This window comes from Meles meles, chromosome 5, assembly GCF_922984935.1.
Source record: "Meles meles chromosome 5, mMelMel3.1 paternal haplotype, whole genome shotgun sequence".
Lineage (NCBI taxonomy): Eukaryota > Metazoa > Chordata > Mammalia > Carnivora > Mustelidae > Meles > Meles meles.
The window spans coordinates 88,227,974-88,243,482 of NC_060070.1; the positions used below are offsets into that span (position 1 = coordinate 88,227,974).

The window sequence follows — 15,509 nt, forward strand, 5'->3', positions numbered from 1 at the left end:
AAAGAGGGAGAAGAAAGAGTTGTTTATGCCATGGAGAACTGTTGTGGGTTCCCCCCATTGTATCTCTTTGTGCCCTTGCCTCTTCTGTTTCCATCACTCCCACCTTGGACTGTTTTATTTCCTAAACCATTTACTCACATTTCCAGGCATCTCATCTCCAAGATGCTCTAAAGATTTCTTCCACAAATACCTTCTAGAGTATAGCTATCACCATGCCCCCTCTGTCTTGGTGGCTCCCTGCAACTTGAGGAAGGCAATTCCTTGGCATGGCAGTCAAGGGTTTTCATAACATGGTAAGAAATTAAAACAACATGAAAGCATATAAAGTTAAAAGAGGACATTTCCATATATTCCTCTACTCCCTCTCCCTGAAGCATCCATCCCAACAATTTCCCACTCATTTTTCTAGCCTTATGTTTTTGGACTTCCTGTACCTCTCCAAGGCCCCGGCTAAACAAGTACCCTTGCCAACACCGCATATTTTCCCTTGCTTTCCTGTTCCCAAGCCTTTACTCATAATATTCTTTAAATCTGGAATGTAAGAGAATGTTCTTCCCTCCATCTTTTTCCAAATTCTACTGATCCTTTGAGACCTAACTTCTATGTCACTTGCATTGTAATGCTTTCCCAATCATTTATTAAAATCCTGCCTTCTCCTTTGACTTCCCATGGCATTTCTTCTAGCTCCTGAGTATAGCACTTGCTACTTTATTCTCTACTCTTTGGGTACCAAGTCAGTCTCTGCTATTTAAATGTAAGTTCCCAGGGGCAGACACCATTTTTCAGTTTCCATTGATGGCCTCTACCACCCTACCCTTGGACCTTCCACACACATAGTGGGGATTCATTACATTCTTAAAAGTGAATAAAAGAAAAGAGGCTGGAGCCTCCAGGCTATGGTTCTGGCTTTCAATTCACCTTTCTTTTTTTTGTTTTTGATTTTTTTTAAAGAATTTATTTATTTATTTGACAGATCACAAGTAGGCAGAGAGGCAGGCAGAGAGAGAGGAGGAAGTAGGCTCCCCGCCAAGCAGAGAGCCCGATGCGGGACTTGATCCCAGGATGCTGGGATCATGACCTGAGCCGAAGGCAGAGGCTTATCCCACTGAGCCACCCAGGTGCCCTTCAATTCACCTTTTAAAAAGCCAGTGTCATCACCTGTGATGAGTCGGTTCTATTAGCATCTCAGTTAAAGGATGTGGTGAATCATCAGGAGGTTTGGGAACACTGACTAGTTCCAGGTGACCATGTGGGACACACAATCAGAGAACTTAAAAAGTAAACAATAACAAAACCCCAAAAAACCAAACAAGAAAACTGAACTATCAAAGTCCTGCTATTTTAAAGAGAACCATATGACTCTTTTCAAAATGTGGAGCTCAACAATCCCTCTCATTACTTCAGTGAAAGCAAAACAGACATTTAACCTCCAAAAAACCAAGAGCCCCAAAGTGCCTAACCTTCCTTCCTCTGCCTTGGCAGGCTGCTTGCACAGTGATTGTGTGGGGCTCTCTAGTGAACCATGAATTTAGTCTCATTTTCTTTTAGTACAAGAAATTTGAAAGAAGTCATTTTTTTTTTTTTCAGAAGTGGGGGTGAAGGGAAGAATGAGGAGGGTCATCAGAGCGGAGACAGTTTCACCGCAGTCTCAGGGTGGCCAAGGTCAAATCTACTTGCTTTCTGCACTGAATGCAGCCCCGTGAATGGTTAAAAGACATTGACAACACCTACATAAGGTGGAAATCTTTCAAAACAACGTGCTTCTTAATTTTTTTTTGTATTTGGGTTCGTTTACATGAGCTTCTTGTATAAAATAATGCAATAATAAAAGCTTAATCAGCTCTGAGGATCTTAAACATTGTAACAAACTCTCCCATTACCTGTTGCTTTGCAGCATGGATTCATCCACAATTTCACCCTATTTGTAGTTTTGCCAAAAAGTAAAATCAATCCTTCATCAGTCCCTCCTCCAAATGCTTAGATCATTATCAATCCATTTGTGAGCCTACTCCTATTTAAAGTTATTGCTAGAACTATATCCAACAACAGTTAAGACAACTCAAAAACCCTTTCAACTATAAGGCTCTTCTCCAAAACTCTTTCATACTTGGACTTTACAAATAATTTCCACTATTATTATTATTTTTTAGTGATTTTCTATGCAAGTGAACTTAATTCATTCTCCAAATTAAACTACAGTCTGTCCTGATAGTAGTATCAAGGGAGGAGAAGGGTTACTGAAAAAGTTGACTATAATTATGAGTTAGGAGAGAGATTACGAGATGCTGTGGGGAAGAAGAATTATGAGAAGGGAGATGGTGTGGGCAAGAGAAAATAGAAACAGGAAAGGTCTGGCACACAGCAAGGGGTGGGGCAGTGATATCCCGGGCTGTTTCCATAATGGTGTGCATCTTTGGAGAAGGCTAGTGAACAGTTCCTTCCATTGTGAGCACAGGGTTCTAATGTGGGTACAGACTCCCACCTTTCCTGTGAGTAGAGATGCCAGGCTCTGCTCTGTACAGCTAACAATCCCAACTGTTGCATGAAGAGCCTTACCAGCCACCAGAGACCTGGGGCCCATCCTTACCCTTACCCCTCAAATTCATTAGTCACCAAACCCTGCTCACTCTCTATCCTAAGTGCTTCTGATCCCCCTATCTCTCTCTCATCATCCCCATCCTTTGGCCTGGACCACTGTGCTACAATGACCTTCTAATTACTCATACATACTCTGTGTCCTCCGCCTATCTGTTCTGCACACATTACTCAACCTGTCTTCCCAGCCTCCCCCTGCCCACATCCCACCCATCATGGCCTTTTTACTTCCTAAAATGCTCCTTTCCACCACAAAGACCCCAAAAGCTATTCAAATGATTCCTACTGCTTACAGTATTGCTTCCAGCCACATTCTGCTCCTCATGTCCCTTTTTGGATCCTTCTGATCTTAACTTGAGGTTGGGTTCCCTGATATATGCCCTGTCAGTAACACAGTGGTGTAATTCTGTAATTGTTCAAAGCTTTCTTCTCTGTCAGTCTCTAAGTGCTGTGAGATCAGAAGTTGTTTGTCCTCATATGTTCTTGTATAGTATGGGGGCAAAACAAGAACCTATAGAATAAGGATTAAATGAATTAATTCAATCAGACAACTCTGAATAAATGACAACTTTGAATATATATTTATTCATATATATATAAATAACAACTTTGAATCTATTCAAACTTGAATATATTCAAAGTTGTCTGACTGAATGTATATACATATACATACATACATACAGGCTATGTAAGCTGTAGCCATAACAGTAATTATTAGCATGGTACCTAGAACAAAGTGTATACTCAATAAATATATATTGAATGAATAAAGGAATATATAAATTGATGGATGAACAAATGAATTCACCAATCCACAGGGTCTCCTTTTATTTTAGAACCAGCTGTTACCCATAACAGAGTACAGGAACGCTGTATGGAAAATAGTCACAGAGAGGAACAATTGCTTTCCTTGTCTACTGCCACCACCATCATGGTAAAAATAGGATTTTTGGTTTCCTCTGACTTTGAATTTATGTTACTGTATTGCTAACTAAATATTCAAAGCAAAGAGATTTAGAATTAAGAGATAAAGGGATATAATATCATGAAGTATATTTCCAAGCTTCTCAACCTTATCTTTATTAATTAAAAAGTATCCTTCTTAATGAGTACCATCCTTTAATTATTCCCAAGCTAAATCCTGTAGAAAACCAAGCATATCAGATCATCCATCCCAAAAAATATTTATACAGAAAATTTCAACCTATGTTGCCAAAAAGGGAAGGTTTTCACCCCTTTGTTCTAGTACATTTTCATATTTCAGATTTCTTAGTGTCCTCAAGAGAAAGGCACCAATCACATGCCTGTACCTCATGATCTGCTGGTATAACAGAAAGAGAAAATAACACAAAACAACCAGGGCCTCTGGTGTGGTTCTGTAGTTGCAGAACTGACATACTGATCAACAGCTATAAGTGGGGAAAGTGCCCCTGAGTTGGTCCAACTCAGTCAAATCCTACTATCTGACAAAATATTGTTTGTTTAGTATCCTTTAAGGCAGACTGTGATAATATTTTTAAATTATTTTGCTGCAGATAGCTTATTCAGATTTAGAAATAAATACTGTCTCATCACGTTGGCAATGCAACATCTGTCATTACTCCTTCCCTCCTCTATCAGAGGAAAGGTTTTGTTCCTTTCTCTAACTTTAACTTTTCTCCTGTTGCCCTGGACCCATCTGTTTCTGCCTCTGAGCTCTGTCACAATTTAAACTTCGTGTTTTCAGTTCGGTCATCAATTTTGGAAACTAGTATTTAAGAGATTTGATAGTTATAAAAAATAATTATAACAAATAAGTTGTCATTTCTTCATATTTAAAACCAAAAATGCTATGTGGAATTCCATTATGGAGGATGAGGAATGCCAGACATTTATTTTTTTCCTTGATAAGTTTCACTTGGGGATTTTTGTTATTACTGCTGGAGCTGTTGCTGGTACAACTTTAAAACCTCAAGAAATACTAGTAATAATACCAACAATAAGAATTGCAATGATGAAGAATAGAATGATAAATTATAATCATTTCTATGTTTATTTACTTTTTCTATAGATGTGTGATTTATGATAGCCTATTTTTCTCATTTAAGCCTATGTTTTCCATACTTCAGATAACTTATAGATCTATATGTATAAATATAACTGACCTGTTTTTTTGTGGAGCAAACTGGATCTGTGCCCAACAGTGCTGACATCCCGGACCTGTGTGGTTGCTGAGGATGGCAACGTCCTCAGACCTTCTGAGTTCCCAGGTGGGAAGGGCGAGCTCTGTGAGTGTCTCCATTCACTTCTATCCATGCTGGATAAGTGGAGAGCATCTTGAGTTTTCTTTTTTTCCTTCTTTAGCATATTGACCAGAATATCTGAAACTTGATTTAAGGATTTCGTGACTCATGCTAAGTTGCAATGATCAAAACACTAATGTTTCAATTGAGGTTATTATTTCCAATAATATTTGCTATTTGTCATATGGTAAAGAGACCACTGAAGGAAGACTTCAACTTTATCTAGTTATAGACAGTTTAGGAAGCAACTGGCCTTTCAATATGGCACCATTATATGAAAAGTTAGCAAACCTGAAGGTCTTTAAAATGTTTTGAGTTTAAACTGGTAAAGACCTAAAATTCTTAAGAAAGGGTTTACAAGAAATAAAATGAACACGTAAGAGGGCAGGCAATGGAGCTATGGATGTATCTGTGAATAAGTAAGACTTGAATCCAGGATGCTGCTAAGGAGGCAGCAGGAGGACTAGAGAGGGAGAACACCAGAGTCCATTCAGCTGGCAGAGCAGCTAAATCGGCTTTGGTGGCCAGAGTACCCCACATCCAACACATGCTGGCTTAGCATAGATAAGAATGGGAATTACAGTTACTTTTTTAAGAAAGTCTCTAAATCTTGGTCCCAAATGGACCTGGAAAGAAGTGAGTTGTTAGTACAGACATATCATTTTACAGTGCACATTTTGGTGGGCCATTTCAGTATACTGGGAACACTGATGAGGAGTGAAGGCATCACTGCCTGCCACCCTCCTTTGCTGTTCCTTTGGGCTCAAGATGCTGAGAACCCAAAGGGATTTCTGCCATCACTGAAAGAACAGACTAAAATCCCTCTTGAGAATTTCAGAACGCCAAGTGTTCATGCAGTAAGCTGAACTGCAGGCCTCCAGCATCCCCAGAGATGGGGAGTGAGGAAATATGGAGGTGGTGGGGAGAGAAGACTGTAACTTTGGTGCCTGTTTTTGGGCAAGTCTCATGGGGGTCACTGGATTTTCATCTTCCTCTTCAGCTTTAACTCCAACTTCTTGGAGATTTCCAGAAGCATAATCACTCTTTCTCTCAGAGTCCCTGATGTGGCTTCCAATCTTCGCCTCAAAAAAATGTGTTCTTACCAAAGGTGGTGTGTGGGCCTTGGCCTGGCAGAGAGGAGCAGTGCTCTGCCCACATCTTCCACTTCTCAAGCGGAACTGATTACCCACAGCATCAGAAGCTTCTGCTTGTTCACACACTGCAATGGCAGCATCCATGTGCTCACCCATTCGACTGTGAGCCATGGAGCTTATACTCTATGTCAGGCATGACTCTAGGCAGAGGGATGGAATGGTGAAAAGGCATACGAGCTTCTTGCTCTCACAAAGCAGAGGTCCTACTGGGGAAAGTCAGATCTCAAGTACACATACCGCATGTTAGAGGATGAAAGGGTAGCTCTTTTTTTTTTTTTTTTTTTTTTTTTTTTAAGATTAGCAGAGAGCCCGATGCGGGACTCGATCCCAGGACCCCGAGAGCATGACCTGACCTGAAGGCAGCGGCTTAAACCACTGAGCCACGCAGGCACCCAGGGTAGCTCATTTTTAAAAGGTCAAGAATGACTGAGTGGCTACTCTATGCTGGGTGCTCACAAAAGACTTTCCTAAGAGTGACATTTAAGCTGAACATCAAGAGGCAGTGGCCAGAGGAAGAATATGTCAATAGAGTTCATGGCCAGTGCTAAAACCCTAAGGAGAAGGGCCTTGTCAGTGGCTCCCAACAGGGGCTATTTTACCTCTCAAAGGACGTCTGGCCATGTCTTGAAGCAGTTTTGGTTGCATACTAAAGTGGGGGGAGGCAAGTGTTGTTACTGAAGTCTAGTGAGTAGAGGCCAGAGAGGCTGCCAAACATCCTACAATGCACAGGGGAGCTCCCACAACAGAGAATTAGCCCCAAGTGTCGAGAGTGCCAAGGTTGACAAAGCCAGTGTTAGAACTACCACAGAAAGGACACTGTGACCAAAGTCTGACACATACAGGACAGAGACAGAATAAATGAAATTAGAGGTATGGCAGGGGCACTGTCATGTAGGGCCTTGTGATCTGGAGTAAGGGGCTGAGGTTCATTCTAACTGGCTCTGGCAGAATTTAACCAGAAACATGCAGTGTTCTAATGTACATTTCAGAGAGATCAGAGTACAGATTAATCTGCTTGGCTGCCTTCCTTCTTCCTACCTTTCCTTTGTCTTCCTCCCCAGCCCATTCCATTTAACTTGGGCCTTTGTTGTGTGGGGTCCTAAATGACACACTGTTACATGTTTGGTGAAGGGGTGTCTGAACTTTAAGCAGACTGATAATGTCACTGAAAGGACATCATTTTCACTCCCTTACCAAGAAGAGTGTTCTGTGTCATTCGCTGTCATTTTGGTTGCATTACTGTCATTTGCTGAGCTCAAGTATTACCACCTGTTTTTCCCATATACCAGATCTTTCTCATTCCTCCTGTCAGTCTTCACCTTGGTGGTTCTACAGATGAGATGTGAAAATATCCTCCACCTGGCATAAGAAACTTTCATATCTCCCATCGTATCACACCACATGCTCAAAAGTGCTCAAAGCACGTTTTAGTACCTTACCTTACCAGCTCTGCTCAGCACTGTGAGGTTGCAAGGCAGGCTTTATGGTCCTACTACAGAAGAGGAGGAAACTGTTCTATGGAATAGTTGTGGAGCTAAGGCACCTAGGATATCAATCCAGGTGTGAATTTGAAGTTCAGTGATCTTTTCACCATGGCTCCTACACACCATCATTTTGAACATGAGTCTCAGAAGGAGGAGACACTGGTCAGGTCATTCCCAGTTAGTGAAGAATCCAGGCCAGCCTCACATGAACAGTGGCACCTGAATCAGGCAGTCAATAAGGGAGATGATGATGTATGTCTCTCTGTGACTCTCTTGTTTAAATAAACATACATGCACAAGCCCAGACTGGTTCCTTGCTGACGTATCTCATATCTCATTCCTCCTATCGGCACACATATTCATGAGCCCAGGAGGGGATTAAGAAGTTGGTAGGAGTGTTTAGGGGAGAAGATCCTAAAATAGGATCAAGGTTCGGAAAAGACGCAGAGCTCAGACTGGGGCCAGGTCCAGAATAGGGTGAGAGAGGAAAAGGAATGCGGGGTGACCTCGTGGGCAGCACTCACAGACAAGGCCTCGCGTGGGAGTAGAATTCGCAGCTGAACCTACTGTTATTGGCTGGATAAGAAAGAAGCTAAAACTCACTTGGATCAGGCATACAGGGTCTGCTAATACTCAGCTAAAATTAGAGACCAAGGTTAATCAGGCAGTGTGCCTACCTTGTGTGTGGTTTGTTTTTACCTCTTTATTTACTGAATGTAGGTGATTTTTATGCATTTTTTTTTTTCACATTAGCTTTGGCTAAAAGGCCCTTTAGTAATTTTAAAAAATGAACACAAATACCTGTTGGTGAGAGACTGAAATAACCTCTTGTGCGCGTTTAAAGTCTGCAAATGCAATGAAAATGTCAAATCTTTTTACAAGAAGTTGAGCTGGACAGATAAAGTGAGAAAAAAGACTGAAGAAATGCTGGGGGGGGCCTGAGGTCTAGGCCCCCCACCCCACTCCCCTGCCTATACCTGGACGCAGCTCCTATGGGCTGCTGGCTCACCCAGCACCCCATACTGCCTCCTAGAGTCAAGAAGGATTCTATCTTGAACGCCCATCGACACTTGCTTCCAAATTTCGGAACATTTGTTAAGTGGAACCCAAAGCAGTAGACCCGGCCTTTAAATGAAAAAAGTTACATTTAAATCAATCTCTGCTCTCCATAAGCTAAATACCATTTGTCAGTTTTCAGCCACCATTTGAGTGCCGCCCACACACCAGCCACAAATTCTGGGCCTTGGTGAGGCTGTGGTCCGCCCAGTGTCCGGTCAGTCAGCTAAAGATAACCAGCTAACTTCTTGGCTCAGAACTGAAACAGAAAGAGCACAGTGGAGTAGTCCAAAAAATATATTAAAAAAAAATTCATGTTAAGAGATGGTGTAAAAAATACCATGCTTTTCAATAAACTGAAATATTCCCCATAACAGTCACTATCTAGCTAAAAACAAAGTCAAAATGTTCCTTTTTTAGCAACTTTTTTTTTCACTGGTAGCTATATTCTGTGCATGGGAGGGACCTCTCCTAAACGACAAGAAGTAGTGTGAACTGGACGCAGGGTGGGGGGCTAGGTGATGTGGCTAGCGGAAGGCATCGAAGTTGTTCCCTCTCCCGCTTTCCGGTCAGGAGAGGGTCAGTTTCTAATCGCTTTGGAAAGGATACTGATTTCATTATCCCTCTGCTGTAGAATGTCTCGGAGCTTTTGGTATTCTTCCTCCTTTAATGGTTCTTGGCAGTCTTGATCTTTGATTTCAGAGGAGACTGTGCTTTTTCCATGAATCTTCTTGTCATTCAATAGTTTCTGTAAGATGAAATAAGAGCTTAGAGCCCATACTTCTCTTCCAAATCTCTGAGTTTCTTGGACTCTTTTTGCCTTAGACAATTCCTTGCACAAATCAGGCATGCCTGTCCCTTCTTGCCTCCTTGTCTCTACAATGCAGCTGCCTTCCCTGTCTCCCTGTCCCTTCTCCCCTCCCCTTCCTCATCCCGTTCTCTGCTATTGTCTGTCTCTTTCCCTAAACTCAGAAATTCTTGCTCAAACATGATCTCCTCTTGAACTTCTTTCTCTTTCCCCTTAACCCCCTATCACTTGATTCACACTTTTAAAAATATCACTTATCAAGTGTTATAATTATTCTCTACACATATGTCTTCTTCATGACTGACTTACTCAATTTTGCTTTCCCAAAGACCTGGCCCATAGCAGACTCACAATGAATGTTTATTATTATAGTGAAGAATGCCAAATTACAAGTGAGGTAGAAATAAAAGTTAATGATATTCCCATTGTGTCATCGTGAAAGGTAAAATGTAAGGCAGAGAAAAACTGAGGGTTTATATGGATAAATCTAAACTGCTGGGAAAAACACAGGACACAATTTTCTTGACATATGTTCAAAATAAATGGTTTTTGAACATGGAATTATTCTGTGTACAAGTTAGAGGCTCCTGGCAAAAGAATTACAAGTCTATGGTCTGAGCTTATTCACTGGCAGGTAAGATAAAACCCCTGAAGAAATTCCAGAATAATCCCAGCCTTGTTGGAAGATCATACCGTTCTACACATGTGAAGTTGGGTCCTAACCTTTTAAGAGTTGGTCAACTAGGCAAACTTTATTGCAGTTTCAAAATGGCAGACAATGGCGTCTACTAGAGGAAATGCTGAACTTTACCTTTAAATGATGGAAACAGTGATGAATTTTACGCATATCAGTGCCAACATCTAGTCTGCTCTCTGGATCCTGGTCTTCCAAAAAGGATGTTACTAGTTTTTCCAGCCTAAAAATACATAATGTATGAGAAGCAACTATGAGCTAGAAACTTTAGAAATTCTAATGGCATTACTTGGATAGTTAACATTCAAAATACTGGATATTTTCCTACTTCTTTATGGAAATATAGTTAACTGATTTAACTAAAAATTAAGAGGAAAGAAACATATTGATTCCATATTGACAAAGTGAAATCTGAAATGATGCAATTATCTGACTACTTTCCGATAAATTTTCATACCCAGCTTTCAACTGAAGAATCCTTTGATTTCTACAAAATATGCATTCTGGTGAAGCTGAATTTCCATGCCTCTATGCCCAGCTGCCACAATGCCAGAGAAAGTAATGCAGAATGTTTCTTTTTATTAGTTTCATTAAAGATTCATGCCACTCCACCTCAGGTGGGACCTCAGTGATGCTCCACAACCCTGCTAATCATTCCTGGTTGACTTGTTGAAATTCCAGTTAGTTAACATACTGTGTATTATTAGTTTCAGGTGGACAATATAGTGATTCAACACTTCCATACATCACCCAGTGCTCATCACAGTGTCCTCCTTAATCCCCATCACCTGTTTCACCACGCACCCCCCCCATCTCTCTTCTGGTAACCATCAGTTTGTTCTCTTACAGTTAAGTCTGTTTCTTGGTTTGCCTCTATTTTTTCCCCTTTGCTCATTTGTTTTGTTTCTTAAATTCCACATATGAGTGAAATCATACAGTATTTGTCTTTCTTTGACTGACTTACTTCACTTAGCATTATACTCTAGCTCCATCCATGTTATTGCGAATGGCAAAATTTCATTCTTTTTTGGGCTGAAAAATATTCCATTGTGCATATATCTCACATATTCTTTATCCATTCATCAACTGATGGACACTTGGGCTGTTTCCATTGTACTGTAGGTAGTGCTGCTATAAACACTGGGGTAGACAGAAACATGCAAAAGAATGAAACTGGATCACTTTCTTACACCACGCACAAAAATAAATTCAAAATGAATTAAAGACCTAATTGTGAGACCTGAGACCATAAAAACCCTAGAAGAGACCTCTAGGCAGCGACCTCTTTGGCAGCAAAATTCAAAATGTATTAAAGACCTAATTGTGAGACCTGAGACCATAAAAACCCTAGGGGAGACCTCTAGGCAGCAACCTCTTTGACATTGGCCATAACAACTTCTTTCTAGGTATATCTCCTGAGGCAAGAGAAACAAAAGCAAAAACAAATTATTGGGACTATATAAAAATAAAAAGCTTCTGTACAGTGAAGGAAACAATCGACAAAACTAAAAGGCAAACTACAGAATGGGAGAAGATATTTGCAAATGACATTTCTGATAAAGGATTAGTATCCAAAATATGTAAAGAATTTATAAACCTCAACACCCAAAAAGTGAATTTAATTTTAAATTAAATATAGACAATTTAAAAATAGACATTTTTCCAAAAGACAACATCCAGATGGCCAATAGACACATGAAAAGATGTTCAACATCACTCATCATCAGGGAAATACAAATCAAAACTGCAATGAGAGAAAATTAATAAAGAAATAAGAGCATTGAATGAAACATTGGACCAGATGGACCTCATCGATGTATACAGAACATTCCACCCTAAAACAACAGAATACTCATTCTTCTCAAGTGTACATGGAACCTTCTCCAGAATAGACCACATACTGGGTCACAAAGCAGGACTCAACCGATACCAGAAGACTGACATTATTCCCTGCATATTCTCCGATCATAATGCTTTGAAACTGGAGCTCAATCACAAGGAAAAGTTCAGAAGGAACTCAAACACCTGGAAGCTAAAGACCACCTTGCTTAAGAATGCTTGGATCAACCAGGAGATCAAAGACGAACTTAAACAATTCATGGAAACCAATGAGAATGAAGACACCTCGGTCCAAAACCTATGGGATACAGCAAAGGCGGTTCTAAGGGGGAAATACATAGCCATCCAAGCCTCCCTCAAAAACATTGAAAAATCCAGAATACACCAGCTGTCTCTACACCTTAAAGAACTGGAGAATCAACAACAAATCAAACCAACTCCACATGCAAGAAGGGAAATAATCAAGATTAGAGCAGAGATCAATGAGGTAGAAACGAGAGATACAGTAGTACGTATCAATGAAACTAGAAGCTGGTTTTTTGAAAGAATCAATAAGATCGATAAACCATTGGCCACACTAATCCAAAAGAAAAGAGAGAAAGCCCAAATTAATAAAATTATGAATAAAAAGGGAGAGATCACAACTAACACCAAGGAAATAGAAACAATCATCAGAAATTATTACCAACAGTTATATGCCAATAAGCTAAGCAACCTAGATGAAATGGATGCATTCCTGGAAAGCTACAAACTCCCAAAATTGAACCAGGAAGAAATTGACAACCTGAATAGACCGATATCTAGTAATGAGATTGAAGCAGTGATCAAAAACCTCCCAAAAAACAAGAGCCCAGGACCTGACGGATTCCCTGGGGAATTCTACCAAACTTTCAAAGAAGAAATAACACCAATTCTCCTGAAGCTGTTCCAAAAAATTGAAGCAGAAGGAAAACTTCCAGACCCTTTTTATGAAGCCAGCATTACCCTGATCCCCAAACCAGGCAAAGACCCTGCCAAAAAGGAGAATTTCAGACCAATATCACTCATGAATATGGATGCAAAGATGCTCAACAAGATCCTAGCAAACAGGATCCAGCAGCACATTAAAAAGATTATCCACCATGACCAGGTGGGATTCATCCCTGGGTTGCAAGGTTGGTTCAACATTCGCAAATCAATCAGTGTGATAGAACACATCAATAAGAGAAGAGAGAAGAACCACATGGTCCTCTCAATTGATGCAGAAAAAGCATTTGACAAAATCCAGCATCCGTTCCTGATGAAAATGCTTCAAAGTATAGGGATAGAGGGAACATTCCTGAACTTCATAAAATCTATCTATGAAAGACCCACAGCAAATATCATCTTCAATAGGAAAAAGCTTGCAGCCTTCCCGTTGAGATCAGGAACACGACAAGGATGCCCACTCTCACCACTCTTGTTCAACATAGTATTAGAAGTTCTAGCAACGGCAATCAGACAACAAAGAGAAATAAAAGGTATCCAAATTGGCAAGGAAGAAGTCAAACTCTCTCTCTTCGCAGATGACATGATTCTTTATATGGAAAACCCCAAAGACTCCACCCCCAAACTACTAGAACTCATACAGCAATTCAGTAACGTGGCAGGATACAAAGTCAATGTACAGAAATCAGTGGCTTTCTTATACACCAACAATGAAAATACAGAAAGGGAAATTAGAGAATCGATTCCATTTACTATAGCACCAAGAACCATAAGATACCTGGGCATAAACCTAACCAAAGAAGTAAAGGACCTGTACTCGAGGAACTACAGAACACTCATGAAAGAAATTGAAGAAGATGCAAAAAGATGGAAGACTGTTCCATGCTCTTGGATTGGAAGAATAAACATTGTTAAAATGTCTATACTGCCTAGAGCAATCTATACTTTTAATGCCATTCCGATCAAAATTCCACCGATATTTTTCAAAGAGCTGGAGCAAATAATCCTAAAATTTGTATGGAGCCAGAAGAGACCCCGAATTGCTAAGGAAATGTTGAAAAACAAAAACAAAACTGGCGGCATCACGTTACCCGATTTCAAGCTTTACTACAAAGCTGTGATCACCAAGACAGCGTGGTACTGGCATAAAAACAGACACATAGACCAGTGGAACAGAGTGGAGAGCCCAGATATGGACCCGCAACTCTATGGTCAAATAATCTTCGACAAAACAGGAAAAAATATCCAATGGAAAAAAGACAGTCTCTTCAATAAATGGTGCTGGGAAAACTGGACAGCGATATGTAGAAGAATGAAACTCGACCATTCTCTTACACCGTACACAAAGATAAACTCGAAATGGATAAAAGACCTCAACGTGAGACAGGACTCTATCAGAATCCTAGAGGAGAACATAGGTAGTAACCTCTTCGATATCAGCCACAGCAACTTCTTTCAAGATATGTCTCCAAAGGCCAAGGAAACAAAAGCAAAAATGAACTTTTGGGACTTCCTCAAGATCAAAAGCTTCTGCACAGCAAAGGAAACAGTCAACAAAACAAAGAGGCAACCCACGGAATGGGAGAAGATATTTGCAAATGACAGTACAGACAAAAGGTTGATATCCAGGATCTATAAAGAACTTCTCAAACTCAACACACACAAAACAGATAATCATATCAAAAAATGGGCAGAAGATATGAACAGACACTTCTCCAATGAAGACATACAAATGGCTATCAGACACATGAAAAAATGTTCATTATCACTAGCCATCAGGGAGATTCAAATTAAAACAACATTGAGATACCACCTAACACCAGTTAGAATGGCCAAAATTAGCAAGACAGGAAACCACGTGTGTTGGAGAGGATGTGGAGAAAGGGGAACCCTCTTACACTGTTGGTGGGAATGCAAGTTAGTGCAGCCACTTTGGAGAACAGTGTGGAGATTCCTGAAGAAATTAAAAATAGAGCTTCCCTATGACCCTGCAATTGCACTGCTGGGTATTTACCCCAAAGATACAGATGTAGTGAAAAGAAGGGCCATTTGTACCCCAATGTTTATTGCAGCAATGGCTACGGTCGCCAAACTGTGGAAAGAAACAAGATGCCCTTCAACGGATGAATGGATAAGGAAGATGTGGTCCATATACACAATGGAGTATTATGCCTCCATCAGAAAGGACGAATACCCAACTTTTGTAGCAACATGGACGCGACTGGAAGAAATTATGCTGAGCGAAATAAGTCAAGCAGAGAGAGTCAAGTATCATATGGTCTCACTTATTTGTGGAGCATAACAAATAACATGGAGGACATGGGGAGATGGAGAGGAGAGGGAGTTGAGGGAAACTGGAAGGGGAGATGAACCATGAGAGACTATGGACTCTGAAAAACAACCAGAGGGTTATGAAGGGGCGGCAGGGGGGTGGGGGGGGTGGGAGGTTGAGGAACCAGGTGGTGGGTAATAGGGAGGGCAGGTACTGCATGGAGCACTGGGTGTGATGCCAAAACAATAAACACTGTTATGCTGTAAATAAACAAATAAAAAAAAAACTGCAATGAGATATCACTGCACACCTGTCAGAATGGTTAAAATTAACAACACAAAAGTTGGTGAGGATGTGGA

At 40.5% G+C, this 15,509-nt stretch overlaps 1 protein-coding gene across 2 annotated transcripts in view; it reads right to left on the bottom strand.

The window, feature by feature from the left end:
• Positions 1 to 15,509, bottom strand: part of KIF6 (kinesin family member 6) — a 444,670-nt gene that overhangs the window by 232,333 nt on the left and 196,828 nt on the right. For both annotated transcript variants that reach the window (XM_046006623.1, XM_046006622.1), the window contains 3 exons: positions 10,191 to 10,296; positions 9,181 to 9,319; positions 4,740 to 4,955 (listed from right to left, as the gene is read on the bottom strand). In XM_046006623.1, coding sequence (XP_045862579.1) covers positions 4,740 to 4,955; positions 9,181 to 9,319; positions 10,191 to 10,296 — 461 coding nt within the window. The remainder of the gene's footprint in view (positions 1 to 4,739; positions 4,956 to 9,180; positions 9,320 to 10,190; positions 10,297 to 15,509) is intronic.